Source organism: Desmodus rotundus, chromosome 12 (assembly GCF_022682495.2).
Source record: "Desmodus rotundus isolate HL8 chromosome 12, HLdesRot8A.1, whole genome shotgun sequence".
Lineage (NCBI taxonomy): Eukaryota > Metazoa > Chordata > Mammalia > Chiroptera > Phyllostomidae > Desmodus > Desmodus rotundus.
In genome coordinates this window covers 54,979,247-54,996,430 of record NC_071398.1, presented here as the reverse complement: position 1 = coordinate 54,996,430, position 17,184 = coordinate 54,979,247, and the positions used below count along the sequence as shown (strand labels likewise).

General features: G+C 46.6%; 1 protein-coding gene across 2 annotated transcripts in view; it reads left to right on the top strand.

Moving 5' to 3' along the window:
• DPYD (dihydropyrimidine dehydrogenase) overlaps positions 1 to 17,184 on the top strand; it is a 548,339-nt gene that overhangs the window by 313,885 nt on the left and 217,270 nt on the right. For both annotated transcript variants that reach the window (XM_024570281.3, XM_053915805.1), the window contains one exon: positions 5,246 to 5,410. In XM_024570281.3, coding sequence (XP_024426049.2) covers positions 5,246 to 5,410 — 165 coding nt within the window. The remainder of the gene's footprint in view (positions 1 to 5,245; positions 5,411 to 17,184) is intronic.

Here is a 17,184-nt window from a genome sequence, read left to right as displayed (position 1 = left end):
CTCTCGAAGCCCTAGTTTTGACGTCAGCAGCATGATGGGGAGTTGCGGAGGTCGCGTGAGATGATGTACGTGAGAGGGCTGTGCTATAAACACGCGTTATTGTTTCTGTAATTTCAAGGCCACTGTTTCGCGATCATTTATCTTGTATTTCTGTGATAACACTGTCATTCTTGTTTACTGTGCCTTCCAGGTAGATAGATGGATGTAAAGTTCCTGATGACAAATGGCTAAATTTTGTCGCTAATTCAGGTTTCCACATGCCGTCTTTGTATAAGACAACCAGGATAGAAAAATGGATGTGTTAGGAAAAAATTGTCATCCTACCCATTCCCTCCCCCCCGAAACAACCAAGTAGAGATTATTCTGACCACATAAAGTTTATTTTTGAGAGTAATCAGATAATTATATATGTGGTCCAGGAAGACAATGAAATGTTACAAGGCTCTTTCAACAGAGCGGAGTCTAGCTGGACACTGGGCTGCTGTGACGTTATGTCTTACTCTGTGCTCTTCCCAGGGCAGCAGCGGCCTCCCAGGCTGGTAATAACAGAATCAGGTCATGCATCAGGGCATTTGTTGTCAAATTTATTTACAATGTGAGTCTCCTCTTTCATGGAATAATGTATAGTTAAATCCCACTTACGGAGAAAGTAGTATATTGTAGAAGACAGCTAATGCCTCAGTACATGTCCTTTCCAAAATTCTAGCTCATAAAACCAAATAATTAAAAGATTTGTTTGTCAAAAAACAAGCAGTTCCCAGAAGCATCTTGGAAATTAAAAAAGAAACAAATACCCCTAAGATTTAGAGGTTTTCGAGCAAACCACCCAGACTTTGCCGACAGAGTGTGACGGTATCCTCAGCACCATCACAGCCCCACTGAACAGCTTCCTCACTCTGCAGCGTGTTTCTGCCTTTCAGGAATAGAGCCTCTTTAAAATTATATATCCCTGGTAATTTCAGAAAGCCCTTTACTCCCATTTCCCTCCCAGCATCTACCTATTCCCATCGGCACCGACTCTCCTAAATTATTTTTAATTATTCTCTTATACTTTGTCACATAAGTAGGTTTCACTAAACAATATATTGTAGTGCTTTGCTGGTTTTGGGTATCAGAGTCTACATTTTTTTTTCACAGTTTGCTTTTTCCATTTAATAACATCTCTCTGAGATTCTTCTGTTCTGGTACAGTAGCTATGGCTCACTCTGCAAATTTTATTTTTTATTTTCATCCAATTTTTTGGACCCCGTTTCTTTCCTAGTCTCTTAGGACTTTGCAGAGATGTCTTGCTTGTTCCATTTATTGAGACCATTGTGATGATCTTAATCCAGTAGTAACCATGGAAACACTATAGTTCGGTTTTTTTTTTTTTTAGGATAAGAGAGGTCAAGTAAATGAACTTAAACATATAATCAGTCTGTTTACCATTTAAATCTCTTTACTAATGTGGAAAAATCACTATCATTACTTCAAATGTTAAGAGGTCACTAACACTCGATTTTATAATGGTGGTTACAATGTCACATAAAGAAGAGATATCACCTCACAATTCCTCAGCTAGAAACATCAATTTTAAAAAATCTGAATATTGTTAATGCGCTGAAACTGAAGATTAGAACCGTGGCCATTCATCTTCTTTGTTAGAGAGAAGGAGCTCTTCTCTGCGCTGACTATTCTTGAATATGTTTATTGCTTACATTAACTCCCTTAGGCAATGCTAATATGATTCAGCTATTAAATATTAAAGCAAATTATTACCTTATAAAATTATACTCAAATTCTAGTATTCCCAGGTCAAAAGCTTTAGTAAGTTAGTGCCCAGTTATTGAAGCTCTAACTCTAATCATTTAACCAAGGATAATGGGCCACATCCAAGTTTTCATTCATCTTTCACTGAATTTAAAAATTCTAGAAGCCTCAAGTCATTGAAGAAGGTTTTTGACAAACTGCTAGCAGATAGAACTGAATTTGGGGAAGAACACCTAGAATAAAATCTCTGTTACTGACTTACGGTTGGTTGGGTGGTCATGAATTTCTTCATTGTTGTGGTGGTAACAGCTGACTCCCGGACAGATGATAAGTTCCGCCCGGTAGGCATCCGTGATTTGGGCGGCTATTAAGGATATTTTGTCTTTGCCTGAGTTAAAGAAAGAGAAAACTGACCCGTTCAGAGAAGCACTGTCAGAGATGAGCATAAAGGAGTAACAGCCACTCTCATAAAGTGGGTGAAATTTCCCCGTAATTTCTTGTTCCATCTTGGCTAAGGACATCACTGATAATCCTTCCGCCATCTACTTACAGCTCCACACCAGGTTACAGAGAGTAACACAACCCCAACATTGACCTTCAGCTTCACTCACAGGACACAGAGGAAGAATCGCTAATGTAGCACCTTAAGTTTTCAGGTTTCACAGTGGTGGGGTGGTGGAGTGCGGGTGGGGGGAGGGCATATTAAGAAAGAAGCGCCTGCTTGCCCGCTCTCCAGTGAAGTCGTCAGCTTAGCATTACTGCAAGGTAGCGCATAGCTTAGGATTCCTGGGCCATCCAGGGTTCCCTCAGCCCAGGTACAGTTCTTCCATTCTGTGCCTTTTTTTGTTTTAGGATGTTAAAAATTTTCCTAACATACTGTGAAGATAGAGACTCAGCCTAGGGTGCAGACAAGAGAGGGAGAAATCTGAGAAATGCCCTCACCTGGCCAGGGACAGGTTAGGAATTCACATCCACCTGAACTAGAAAAGAGGAAGAGTTGGTTTGCATCTGAATGGGGCATTGGGTTTGGTTCCCAGAGATCAGATAAAGCCAGCCATTTAGGGCCAGCCGTCAGGAAGGTCTTAGAAGCTACAGGGTGATCAAGTTCAAGCACACTGTGCCGGAGGGGCATGGGGAGAGGGAGTGATGGGCAGTCTGTAGCACAGTGCACGGGTACCACGGTCCAGCCCTCCTGGGGGTGGCAGTCTGTGTTCAGAGGAGGGGTTCCTGAGGGATCCGGGGAATCCAGAAAAGGTTCCAATTCCAGAGGAATGGACAGAGCAGTGCCTGAGATTGGAATAGAAGCCCAAACCCACTCATCTAGCCAGCAATAAATACTGCAAAGTTCCCTTGCCTAAGGACAAGACCAGTCCCAGGGCCTGGGGGTTTTAAAAACATCCCTTGAGCACCATCTAAAGGCCAGGCTAGACGCCGGGCAGGTAACATTGAAGGAGATGGGGCCTCCTCCCCTCCAGAGTGTGGACTCTACTGAAAGGTGCAGACTCCCAGGGCAGGGGGTGCAGGTGACAGTCAGGGAAGGCCTGCGTCGCTATGGCGCTGCAAGCCGCAGCCTCAGTGGTGCTGGAGAGGTCAGTGGGCTTCCCACGGGGACCGACCCTCAGCTGAGACCTGTGGCCTGGGCAGAGACAGAGCCCCCGTGTCGCTGAGTGAGCAGGAAGTGCCACTGTCAGGCCAGTACATCACCGAGTGGTCTTTTAAATGCCCCTTCCTTTGCGGAAGTGCCCAGTGCCGGGCACACCCCGAGGCAAACTGAACAGGGACTCCGTTCACCCACCTGGCCAAGTTCTCCTGTGCAGACACCGGGGTCTGTCCTGGCGAGGAGCATCTGCAGTAGGGGCTGCAGCCGAGGAAAGGGGACCTCGGGCCTGGAATGGGTGGCTTTTGAACATAGGACAAAGAAGAAAGCCAGCCTCAGTGGAGCAGGGCCGGTTCAGACAGGTCTTGCCAGACCACGGCAGCACAGCAGGTGGACACTCACCCAGGGGGGCTGTGAGGGCTCTACGCTTGGGGTGCAGAGCACGTCTGTGAGCGTTCCCGAGACTGAAACCTGACCCACCAGGCTTCAGCTTCCTCTAGTAACGACTTGTCATTTCCCCCATTAAGATCCTACAACATGGTTTCATAATAGCAAATCAAAGCGAGCCTGGCAATGTTGCCCACAATTACAATAGATGTGAAACGGCTTAATTAGTAAAACATTAACTGGCAGGATTCCTATAAGTAAAAATGTACATATTTAAGGAGGCTCATTGTAACATTTATACCATTTATTTTATAATATACTAATTCGAATGCAAAAGTGGATGTAAATTACCAGAAATTAACATGCAATGTGAAGAAAAGTCCTTTTATCCTCTGCAACTGTAGCATTTGGCAGATTCAGGAATAAATAATCTTTTGTGGCAAGGGTATGCCTTATCAAACATATGCAGATCAGTACTAATTAATGCTAATTAAGGTTTCCTGTCTATCTAGTTGGAAAAACGTCCAAATGTTATGAAATCCAGTTAGTATGCCTATTACGCTAATTGTTTTATATGGGGTGGTTCTTAATTAAAATATGTAAATTGACCTTAATTGCTATATACTAATGGGGGTTCATGTTATCTCACTAAAAGTGACAAGATTTTGAGGAGGGGTACTTAAATGACTAATTCTGATAAACCCTTAACTCCATGACCTTTGCTCAGAACTAATTTTAATTGGAAATTGGCTGAAGAAACATTTTTCTTCTTTGTTTCTCTTTAGTTTTTAGTAATGTAAGAATGTTATTCTTCTTTGTTAATAGAAGCAGTTGAGGGATGTTAATTACATTTAACCAACAAGTTAATTTGACAGTTTACTGTTTATAGTTACCAGGAAAGTATTGATACTCTCATGTCATCACTGAGAAAAGTGAGTTCTCATTGAACGTGAATTCATAGCGAGAATCCGGCGGGTAAGGTGGCCTAGTTAGTTTGTTAGAACACCTGCGGAAGTTTGACGAGCCAGGAAGTAGGCTGATAGGTACTTGTTGGCTGATTTATATCAGAGTTATGTCCAAGAAAAATTTTTTCTTTACAAACATTAACTCTTATTAGTTGGAATTAAAATCTCATGGGAAATACTTAGATTAAATAGACTGAAAGGATATTCTTACATTTTACTGATCGTGTTTTTATTTATTATTTAATTGCAAACCAGTTAAGATGTGTACGCCCAAAACCAGTGTAAATGAATTTACATATTTTTATTTTTTCTGTTACGCTAACCTTACAATCACAGGATGTAGTGTCCATAGGACTAACATAGTTTATTTTACTCTTTCATTTGGAACTAGTTAATGTTCAACTGTAACTTAAAATTGTAATTTAAAATCCCTCTAAAAATGTGAGAAGGGGCTTGGTGAAATGGCGTCACATGGGAATGAGCATGGGACCAAGGTTGTAGGTTTTCTCTGTCACACGGAGACTCACTACCTTCCCTCTCTCGTCAGGACATCGTGACGAATGTTTCACCCAGGATCGTCCGGGGGACCACCTCTGGGCCCCTGTACGGCCCAGGACAAAGCTCCTTCCTGAACATCGAGCTCATCAGTGAAAAAACAGCAGCATATTGGTGTCAAAGTGTCACCGAGCTGAAGGCCGACTTTCCAGACAATGTAAGTGTGATTTAACGTCTAAAACAAAAGAATTGGCATACGTTGGTGAATGTTTATTTAAACATCAATTCCTAGGCTTATAAATATTAATGTGTATAATATATTTTATTAAAGAATCTGCCAGTTGCTTCCCTGATGCATAGGAAGATAAAAAAGACAGAAAAGCTAAAGAACTCATAAAAACCCGCCCAGTGTGAGGCTTTGTTATGAATAGGAGCCTTTCAGATGGAAGATGTAGCTACAGAAGCAGGGGGAGGGGCGAACCCCTGGCTTTGCTGAGTTGCAGCTCACTGTGTGGCCAGCGTTTAGGAGGGTGACGGCCTTACGCAGAATTGCAGACTGTCAGCCGTTCTAAATGCAAACCCCAGGCAGAAGCAGGGTATCCTCTTACATGATTTATTTCTGTTTTTCTTCAGTGGGAAATAATTTACCAAATACTTTAACACCCTTTATACTAAATGAGTGAGTGATCTTTTCATAAAACCTTTTTTCCTTCCAAAGTAGGGTGCACAAATAGTACAGTAAAATCAGGCTTACATGTAGTATTTCGTTTCATGTGGCTTTTTTTTTTATGTTGCCTGTAGTGTTTTAACCTATAGATAGATAGCATTTCCTCTTCCACAACTGGCTGGAGTTGTCCTTATTGCCACTTGTTATTCTCTCTCTCTCTCTCTTCCTCCTCTTGCTCCCACCCCCCACAGGGACACATACCTCTCCCTTTGCCCACCCCTCCCGCCCCGCTCTCCCTCTCTTCCGGGAAAGGCTGGTGGCGAAGTGGAGTTTAGGGCAATGTGTGTGTGTGTGTGTGTGTGTGTGTGTGTGGTAGAAAGGATTTTGTTTTTTTACACTGATTCATCAGAGACAAATAAGAATACTTCAGGTATTCTAGTGATACACAGTTTAAAATCTAATGAAAGTTTTGGATGTTTGCCCAAAAACTGGTGAAGGAAAACCTTACCAGGGACTTGAGAGAGACCACACTGTTGCTTAACCCGTCCGGTTTTACTTTCTTGGAGAAAACTCTGAATGTCTCAGAACGTCTCTCATCTTGAAGCAGAATCCAATCACACAGCACAATTTATCTTCCCCAAGTCAATCTTTCAGATGGGCATGGGCCTCCCAGGGCCCGTCTGAAACCCATCGCCCCGCTCGTTAGGGATCTTTCATTTTCTGGGCTCCACGTAGCAAGGATCTGCGGCCCCGTTACACAGTCGCGTCTAACAGCCCCCGCGCTGAGCTCTTTGTGTTGCCGAGGACACCCATCCCCAGGGAAGGACGAAGAGTCGTCAGCTACAGAGAATTAAGATACCTTTCAGCCTGGTCTTCCGTGTCAGACGCTATGCTGGGCGCTGATCACGCAATGAAGTAACAACAACAACAACTGTGAACATCTGTATCGTGTTCGGTCTGTGCTGGGTGTGCTCGTAAATGCTTCTGCACGTTAACACTCACTGAACCCTTTGACAGCCTTACGTGTCGGTACTGTTGTGTTGTCCCCTCTTCACAGACGGGGAGACTGAGGCACACAGAGGTGAGGAACGAGCCCGAGGCTGTGCTGTCGTTTGAACGGGAAAGTGGCTGTGAGCCTGAGTGCTCTGACTAATAACAGTGTTCTCAGCGGCTGCCTGTGTGACGTTGGTATTTCAGGCCCTTAAAGTTCGGTATTACTTTCTAATGCAACCTAAGAACAGCACGCAATATAATTTCCCAAGTACTGCTGCAGTAGTACTTAAGTAAACCAAGTATCTGGGAAAAAAATCCCTATTCCTGAGAAGTAGCTCTCAGCAAGGGCTGGTCTTAAGCTTGCTGCCCCTCCCTACCCTCTCTCGGCAGTGGCACGAGGATGGGCTTCCGGAGGTGACGGGAAAGAGACAGGGCAGCTGCCGGGGAGCCCTCGCGTGGTGGTGCCACAGCCCAGCAGAGGAGGGACACATTTCCATGTTCCTCTCCATTTCTCTGGAGACAATGTTCTCCGAGCATCCTTTTTCTCCCGAGAAAACGGCGCACGCCTTTCTTGTATTCTTTCACCACTTAGGCGGTGCTCACTGTTCTCTTCATGCATTCTCAGAACGGGTTGTTAACACACGTACTCTCCGTACAAAAGGTAACATTTAAATACAGTGACAGCGGCATTCTGTTCTGTACCTGGGGAAATAACGTGCAGGCCCCGAGCCCCAGCCGTGTGGGAGCAGGCTGCCCCCACCAGCCTGGATTACTCCAAGGCCAGACCCAAGGGGCTGAACGAAAGACGGCGACCCTCCCTTTTCACGGTTAATTATCACTCTCCCCAGAGTTTCCCACGTCCTTCTCCACGACATAGCTGCCGCCTTTAATGACGGGATCGAATAATGCCACCCACTGGGGCCGCGGCTATGCAAGGGCGAACCTCTCTGAGAAAGAACTTGTGCCGGGGGCGTAGAGGTCTCTGCTCACATCAGTGGTGAGCACCTCTGCTTCCCGAGAGGAGGCACAGGTGACCGTGAACTCGGAGACAGCGAGGAGAACGTCTCGAGTATAAAGATGCCCCGAAATACTGTAAGTGCCTGTTTCCTATCTGCCGGAGTTCTGGCAAAGCCCACACCTACACTAGGCTTCTGCTCGGCTTTCAAGGGTTCCTTTTATTTATCTGGGGACTAAATTGGCACACTGATCGCTGCAGTGACAATATGTTACTAACTGAGAGCATTTTTTTGTTCCCGGGCCGCAATTTCGCCATGCTTATTATGACATGTACTGTATAATTAGGGCTTACGGGAGCCAGTTTTAAGTGAATCCTTTTATTCTCACTGCGAAAGCTTTAGAAATCACATACTTAGGCTTGGAAAGAAAATTTTACGAAAAAACACAGGCTGCCTGTTGTGTGGAGGCCCTGAGTTAGCAAGCCGGGGCTGACACAGTTCTGTCCGGACAGGGGAGGTGGGCGCAGGACCGGAGGACTCGTCAGCTGGTGAGGATGGGAAGCAGGCGTCGGCTCTGTTAGGGGAATTAATGAGGAGGGATAATGGATGTGTAAACACACTTCTGTGACGGGCACCTCCTGTCTGCTGGTCCTCTGCCCCAGGATCATAACGGCACACAGGGAGCTGTTCCCCTGCAGGCCCCCAGGTGGCGCTGTCCGACCCATGTCCCCTAAACTCGGAGCCCCTCCTCTAGTGGGTGCCCCACGTGCCCAGGCGCCCTGGTGATACCCAGGCAGGCGCCTTTTGCCTGAAACGTGTTTTTGAATGCATAAAATCATAATCACGAGGTTACAAAGGATTCCGGCTGTAGTAAACTGAAATTCTCAAAGTGTTTTTAAAATGTGTGGCATAGGTATGCACGTTTCGCTCCAGTAAGGCTCTGAGACGCAGTGCTCGGGCAGAGGGGTAACCACCGCAGGTTGGCTGGGCGGCTCGGAGTGACACCGGCGACGGTTTTCGGTGGTTTCTCTGGGGCAACGTGACAGGTTCTGAGGGTGTCGCTGCGGTTTACTGCCCTCCTGGCTGAGGAAATGCTACGTTCCAGAGCGGGGTGGAGATAGCGAGAATGTCTAAATTTTTTCCCGTTCAAGTTTGTGAATTTCGGTGTTCTCTCAAGGGTTCCCTGGGTCTCAGGTACGGAACCCGCGTCTAGTCGTTCCCGGTGCTGGTTGCAGCCTAGACTCTCCTACCTGGCCTCAGAGCGAGGATCCCTGGTTAGGCCTTAGCCCAGTTCAGTCGTTCCAGAGATCCAGAGATTCTGGCATCGATGCAGTGCCTCTGTATCTGTGTGTATATGTGTACACACACACAAACAAACACCTGTTCAGAGAAATAAGACGTAGTCACAGGAGACTATGGGGCACGCACTGTCCGGCCAGCAGTGACCATGGCATACCCTTGGCTTTCACATCACAGAGCCTGCAGAGCCCAGACAGCCCCTTCTCCCCTCGAGTCCATGGAGGATGCTCGCCAGCAGCTACTAAGCATCCTCGCCTGGGAGGGCGCCCCTGGGGGCTCCCGCTGGAAGGTTTGGAGCTTGTCCAGCCCGTGTTTCTGTCAATCTCTACGTTTCCCCTGTGGGTTCATCTTACGCCAGTCAGGGAGGCATGGAGCGGGCCCCGACGAGAGGGCTGCCGGGTGCCCCGGCCTCCCTGCCCCGCCAGAGTGCACGCAGCGACTTCTAGCATCAGGCGTGACTTCCAGAGGGTATAGGTGTTAACTCCCCAAGGCCCTTCCCTGCTGAAATCCAGGACAGTCAGTGAGTCACGCTGCTTTGTCGATTGTTTAAAAGAGATCTATCTAGTCTACAAAAAATAAAAATAGAAGTGAACCCTAACAGTAACGGAAATTTTGAAAGTTGAGGTGGGTGGGGGCCCAGGAGTCTGACACGCCTGTGTGCTCCTTCTGGAGTGGATAGCGTCCAGGGGCTGAAGGCGCGGGGCGTGGGGCCAGGGTGGGTGGATCCGCAGGGTCTCCTCCCGCCTGCGGTTAGGGGCGGTCTCCGTCCCCACTCGTTCCCCGTGCGATGGCGGTGCCGACCTGCGGTGCTGGCTGGGGGGGTTCTTGAGATGGACGTGCCCAGTGTGCTCGACTCGCTGCAGTTACTCACGACTGCAGGTTGTATTGAACAGAATGCCGTTACGCACTGAGCCTTTACTCCCACATAAAATAATGATTTGTTTTTCTGAAATGTTCTGGAAGGGCTATTTGCCAAGTCAGAGGTAATGGTGTGTTTATAGTTCTGGAGGTTTATTACCCAGTGGATTCTTCAAACATGCGAGCTAACTTTATATAAAAGGCACTATTTCGCAAATAATTACCAATTAAGAAAATTAAAGAGGAACTCACCAAATATGCTTTTCAGTGATTCTGCTGAACTTGAGTTCATGATGTGACAGATAGAATGCAAGGTCTCTGGTTCCTTGTCCCATGTGGTATTCATTATACATTCTTGCTTTATTTAGTAGTATTCAGCTTTCAATTAAAATAAGACTTAAATAATGGAGTTATTTTCTTGGTATCAGTACACAAGCAAATAAAATGAAAAGAGGTTTAATTCCAAAAATCAAGAGCAGCCATAATGAACCAGGATGCGTACCGTAGCTCACAGTCTGTCCTTGGCTAATGGCCCCACATAACCAGGTTCTGTCCTGAGATGGGACTTTCACAGTTCTCTACAGGAAACTTATTAGCCGCAGCCTAGAAGAGTAATGGAAAGTGGATTTGCATTCTGCGTAACACCAAGCGATTTATGAAATCTGTGGAACAACAGATCTTAAGACCTGGAACACCCACCAGGAGGGACTGTGGTCACGGAGAGATGGGAAGCAGGGGAGATGAGCCGTGGCAGAGCCCCGGACTTCTCCAGCCCCTTCACGGGGTCAGGAACCAGTGGCGTCCCTGAGGTGAGGTAATGGGGGATTGTTCACAGAGAGGACAGGTGGCCAGAACTCACACGGCAGAGCCCTGGAAGCAGAGAGCTGCACAGGGAGGACTCCAGAGATGTGCAGGGCCCCCTTGAATGTGCTTCAGAGTGCAGGTCTGCTCCGTGCACGGGAGCGAATCATGGGCAAGGCAGGCGGTCCTAAGCACGGTAGAGGGATGCAAGATCGGGTCTCATGGCAACCAGGAACCCGATGATTCACAAGGAAGGAGGAGCCAGTGCCTTGAGGTGACAAATAAAACTGATAAAACTTCATCCAGATCGATCAAGAGAAAAAGAGAGAAGAAACACAAACGACCCAGACAGGGAATGAGAAAGAATACCATGGCAGGTAGTACAATATTAAAAGGAAAGTAACAGAATATCACGAACAGTTTTATGCAAATACCTTCATCGACCTTGATGAACTGGCCCAAGGCCTTGAAAGGCACGAACTGGCAGGGCTGAGGCAGGAAGCAACGGGCGACCTGCGAGGAACTGAGCGTCCAGTTCAGAGCATTTTCGTGGAGAAAACCACTGTCCCAGATGGCAGCGTGAGTGGACAACACCGAACACTTACGGAACAAGAGCGCCCACCCACCTCGTGCTCCCTCGTGGGAGTCAAGCAGTGACACCCCCACTCAGTCAACGCTCCGGACCCTGTTGCCACACGAGAGGAGACAGGCCACAGGGAGAAAACCAAGCACCGGGCTCCCTCCCAGGCAGAGACGCAAAAGCTCTGAAGAAGCTGTAACAAACAGCATCTCACAGTATGTGACGAAGATCATGCGTCACGTCCCAGCGAGGGTCGTCTCAGCAACTCCAAGTAGGTTTAACTTTTAAACTAACGTATGTAAGTTATCAACGAAATACTAACAGCAGCAGCAGCAATGTAAACTGTATAATCATCTCCACACACCAAACACAAACGGCATTGGGAGAAATGCAAAAGTCTGTTCCTCCTATTTAAGGAAGCTCAAAAAAGAACTAAAAAATAAAGAGGTAATTCCTTAAGCTGATGAAAAGCGTTGAAAAGAATACCCCACGGCTGACCTCCTGGTGACGGCAGAAGACAGTGCTTTCTTCCTGAGAGAACAAGAGGCTTCGCCACTTCAGTTCCACACTGCATTTGCGCCCCTGTCCTGTCCAGGCAGAGAAGAAAAGAAATGAGACTTGCAGAGACAAGGAAGAAACAACACTGTCTTCCTGGCGGCATCATGGTCTATGGAGAAAATCGGGTTGTACCAGAAAACAAAACATCTTTGCTCACAAAGGCCCGCCTCCAGCCCATAGGCTGTTGCTTTCAGATTCGGTTTTTTATAATGTCGCGTTAAAACACTGTTTATCTTCTTCACTACCTCTTCTTGTACTTCCCGTGAATTCTGTACTCCAGGCGAAGGCCGGACCCGCTTCCTTTGCCCAGGGGTAGTTTAAATAATACATGAGTTCGGCAAGGTTGCAGGGTACAAGGCCAATCTATAAAGATCATTTGTGCGCTTTATGCACCATCAGTGGACGGCTGGAAGCGGAAATAAGTGCGTCGTATCACATCAGCATACCAGCGGCAGCAAAACACGGAACAGGGGTGAGCCCGACAGAAGAGAGGAGGGGCGTGGGTGGTGAAGGCTGCCAAGAACTGCTGGTCGGGGCCCCAGGAAACCTAAACGAACTGCCGCCCTGCGCTGCACGGACAGGGCAGGCGCCGCTGTCGTGGTGTCCTATCGGTCTGAACGTCGAGTGCCATCCCAGTCCAAATACCAGCGCGATTGTTTTCTAGAACTTGGCAAGTGGATCCTCAAGTTCGTATGAAAACGCAAAGGATTTGCAGTAGCCCAAGCAATTCCAAAGGGAACCAAGTGGAGAGTCTACAAGTTTCTGATTTCGAGACATATTTTTAAACTTCAGGGATCAGGGCGCTCTGGTGTCGGCGTTGAGATAGAAAACTTGATCAGCGAAGTAGAACCGCAAGTCCTGAAAACAAGCCACGAGTCGGTGGGACGGATAATTTCATTTCTGACAAAGGCACAAAGAGGAAGTTCAGTGAACAAACTCTGTGCAGTCTTTTCGACAAATAATGCTGGAAAAATTGCCTGTCCACATGCCAAGAAAGTGAGGGTTGACGCGTATCTTACCCATGTATAAAAATTAATACAGAATAGTTATACACTTAAATGACAAATGTAAAAGTATCAAACTTCTTAAAGAAAACTGAGGAGAAAGTCCCCGTGACCTTAGGTTGGACACATATTTCTTAGACACGTACCCAAAACACAGTCCTTGAAAGAAAAAAGGGATGAATGCGATTCTGTCCACATTAAAAATGTTTGCTCTTCAGACCCGTCGTTAAGAAAATGAAAACAGCAAAGGGGAGAAACGTTTGCACATCACATACCTGGTAAAGGACTCGTTTCCAGAACTTTCAAAACCCACATATAAACTTTTTATAACGTATAGCTTATATAGAAGTATACTTCAATAGATAGGGTGTAAAATTACAATAGTATTTTCCTGGGGTGCACCTGGGAATCGATTCCAGGTTGGGTCGAATGACCGAATCCTTGTCGCCCAGCCCTTTATTCTCTGCCCCGTGCCCACCCAAGACCCCAGGCCTTGAGTGCCCTCCGTGAGGTCGTCCGGCATTTGGCACACATCCACTTTGCCGTTGAGTCGCAGGAGTTAATAGGAGGTTAGAAGCAACCTTAGAAGCAGCACTAAGCAACGAAAGGGTTGTTGAGGCATTATTAAACTCCTGTTTCGTGAGAGATTAAAATGCGTGTGGTTCGTGTCGTTCAGCAACGGAAAACTCAGGAGAAAATCCACCTAAGCTTTTTAAGTAGTCACATTATGCAAGCGTGAACTGCCTACAACATACTATTTCTCACATTCTCCTTCGCTTTGCCATTTGCCAGGCTGCCTTTGGGGTGACAGCATTGTCTCCCCGGCTTGGAAGGCTGGCAGTACTGCCCTGCGGGGAAAGAGACCGGGGGCTGGCAGGACGCTCGGAACTTGGACTCTGGTTGTTACAGACTAGCTCTGGACAGCTGTGTTGGAAACAGTGTATAGGCTGTGTGCGTTTGCCTCCTAGCCTGCTTATGTCATCAAAGAAAACACACCCTACACTCAGACGCCTAGAGGGATCTGTTCTGCGGGCCCGTTTACTCAGTATCACTCTGGTAACCGTTCCTATCCCTGTTCTGTTTTCGAGGAGAACGCAACTCCAGCGCATTCTTCTCTGGAAGTGTCTGGGAAGCCAGGGGAGAGAAAGGATAGGGGAGACCTCCTACGTGCCCTCCCTGCCCCCTTCAGTCCCTAAACGGAGCCTTTTTCATCCTGAAGGGCCTCCTTAATTTGTTAATGTGAAAACAATCTTGGAAATAAGGACCATGAATTTTATCAAAGGCTTAAAAGTACAAGGTAGTGCTAGAAAGGCTGTTACTTGCTGAAGTTACATGCATTGCGATGACTTAGTTACAAACTGCATAGGTATTTTAGTTTTCGTTTGACGGCCTCTCCCGCCACCGCTTCTGGCCGTGCACGAGGCACTGCGCCCTTCACCTCTCGCTTTGCAGGGGGTCCGCCAGGGGTTCGCTTTTCCCGAGGGACCGACTTCACATTTCCCCCTTAGGTCTCCTGAGACATTTCCTTGAAACTATTCTCTTTTTTCTTTTAAACAAACACTTAACAGTGCTTCTTTAAAGGCTTATGTTTGTATACTTTAATAACTGTTTTTCTTTTTTAAGCATTATTTGTGGTTGGATAATTGATTCAGTGTAAACAGAATTTAAGGCTGTATTTTTGACCCACAAGTATATGATCTGATCGCTTGTAAACCATCTAAAAGAATGGTCTTGGAGGCGCAGGACAATGGGCCGAATCCCAGGCAAATGTGTGTTCTTAAATTATTGCAAATAAGGTAAACTCTGACGGAACAAACGTGTAGAGCGAACCTTCTAATTTACTGAAAATTGTACTCGGTGGGATATGACTTCATTTTAAGAACCAAAGTTACAAAAATACGCATTAGAATGAGGGCCATTTGGGTAAAAATATATGTTAATACAAGCAACCTATGATTATCCATTTCAGTAGCAAGTAGGGAAGAACTGATGGATGAAACTCACCCCTAAAGATATGATTTTTTACGAGTCTCTTCTACTTTTCTACCCAGAGTTCATTTCAGAACCACATTAGAGAAAAAGGGGAAGACTTAAAGAAAGAAAGAAAGAGAAAAAACGGTACCTTCCGGCAGTGAGCCTGTTTCCAAGGCAAGCCCTGAGCCTGTGGGAAAAGCAGAAGCAGCAAAAATTGACCAAGGGGTTCTGTGAATCCGAAATGCAGTAACTTACTAATTTTGTGTAGCCACTTACAGCAAATGCATTTGTGTCTCTGACCTGATGTCACAGGGAAGCCGTGGCCATCATTCCCGCTTCATGTACGGGGCTGGTGTCGAGGGTATTCCTCAGACTGTAAGTGGTGGGATTTCCAGTTGCTGGCAGAGTGTCTGGCATACACATACTCCCAATAGAAAAAAAAAAATTAAGTTGAGCTTCAGAGTACCTAAAAATGCCCACGTGTGGTTTCCTTCTTGTTTTCACCTGGATTTTCTTCCCCTTCGGTGGGGTGCTAACGAGCAGAGGCCTGGAAAAGGCAGTCAGCCAGAGGGAAGAGGAGAAGCAGAGGCCTAGATAACTCACAAACTGGAAAATGAGCTCCTCACTAACCAAGACCGGGCTGTAAAGAGGAGAGAAGGATTCATGCTTCCCTGCCATTGGCCTACATAGCACTTGACCCAACCCAAGGGAAGCGTTGGTGAATTTCACAGCTGGCTCTTTTTGTTACCCTTTGAGGGTTTTTTCCCCTGAACTAATTATCCATTATGTACATGAAGCAAAGGAATACGTTATCGCTAAAGGTAGTTTTTAGGTGACTGTTTCACTTTTCACGTAGTGGAAAAGCCAAGAGTGTTAATGAGGAATGAGTTAACTTTGTTAATAGAGCTGCTTCGGGGAGGTTCTGGTCTGTACACGGATCACCCAGAAGGAGATTTCGTGTGATATTTTATTCATGCAAAATTTAGGAAAGTAACTAGACTGACTAATCTTTCCGTAATAAATAATTAAACTGAACTTTGTGCTGCTCCCTGCATCTGAATTTTTTTCATAACATATCCTTTAAAACCCCCAATATTAAAGTAATCAGTGACTTCAGCACTTGAGGTGGTTTAAACTATGAATTTAGTTATGGCTCTTGGGTTTTAAGGTGGGGGGAGGCGTCTTCATAGAGGAAATGAACACCCAGACTCTGAAAGCTGTGTGTGCGATACGTTGTTAAGGAATGATGGGAAGCAGTGTGGAAATCGACATGCACAATGACATGTATCACTAAACCACAATAATAGTTGTTGCTACTCAGACTATAATTACACCTCAGTAACTGGCGTGTCAGATACTCTCGTACCTCCTAGTCAACTTCGGGGTTCTGTGTCATGTCTTATGACGCAAGAGTGTCGCCTTTTCTCTCTCTGCCTGACACCTTCCAAGGCCTTCCCGGTTCAAACTTGAACAGCCAGGAGAGATGCACTGTGGTTCGATCGCGGTCTTGAAATTCAGGCAGGACTTGTAGTCCGGATGTGGGAAGCCACAACAGATTGCCGCTCACTCCCACCTGAACCACCAGCACAAGTCAGATAGACTGCAAAATCAGATTTTTGAAAACTACCAGGAATCTGAGAAGGCAAATTAACCTAAACGAACTCAATTCCAGAGAGCCATTAGCTCCTTTTAGGGGAGAAGAGACTCACGGCTGCTCTGTTCCCTGGAGAAACGGCGCCAGGGGAAAAGTCACCTGGTGGAGAAGCCGGGACAGCCTTCCCGAATGTCGAGTGGATGTGCTTGGCGTGGGAGATGCGTGAGGATCCCCAGGCGCCCAGACAGAGAGACCCTGTGGGCCTTAATCAGCCAGCTCTTCCCACCTGACTTCAGTGAGCACCGCCCACCAGATGTGGGCGCAGCAGCAAAGCGGGGAGCGCCATAGCAGGACCCCATCAGTCACAGGGCAGAGGGACGCTGAAGGCCGGCTGGGAGGAACTGCTCCCCCACCCTCCACCCGCCCCAGGCTCATGAACATTCCTCAGGGAACAGGAATAAGTGATTTGTTCTAGGGGTCGTTTCCCAGGCCCTGTTTTGTGTAATCTCTCCCGAGAATCTGGCAGAAACTCCTAGGCCTGTTCTGCAATGTCCTATTTCAGTTTCTTGTTTTCTCTCTCACCCTCAGCTTCACTCCTTCTCCATTTCCAAAAAGATCGATTCACATAGAGGCAGTTTTTACAGCTACCAAAGGTGTGTAGGTGGACACGAGAATTTGGGTAAGAGGAAGCAGGTGTTTGGGGAGGA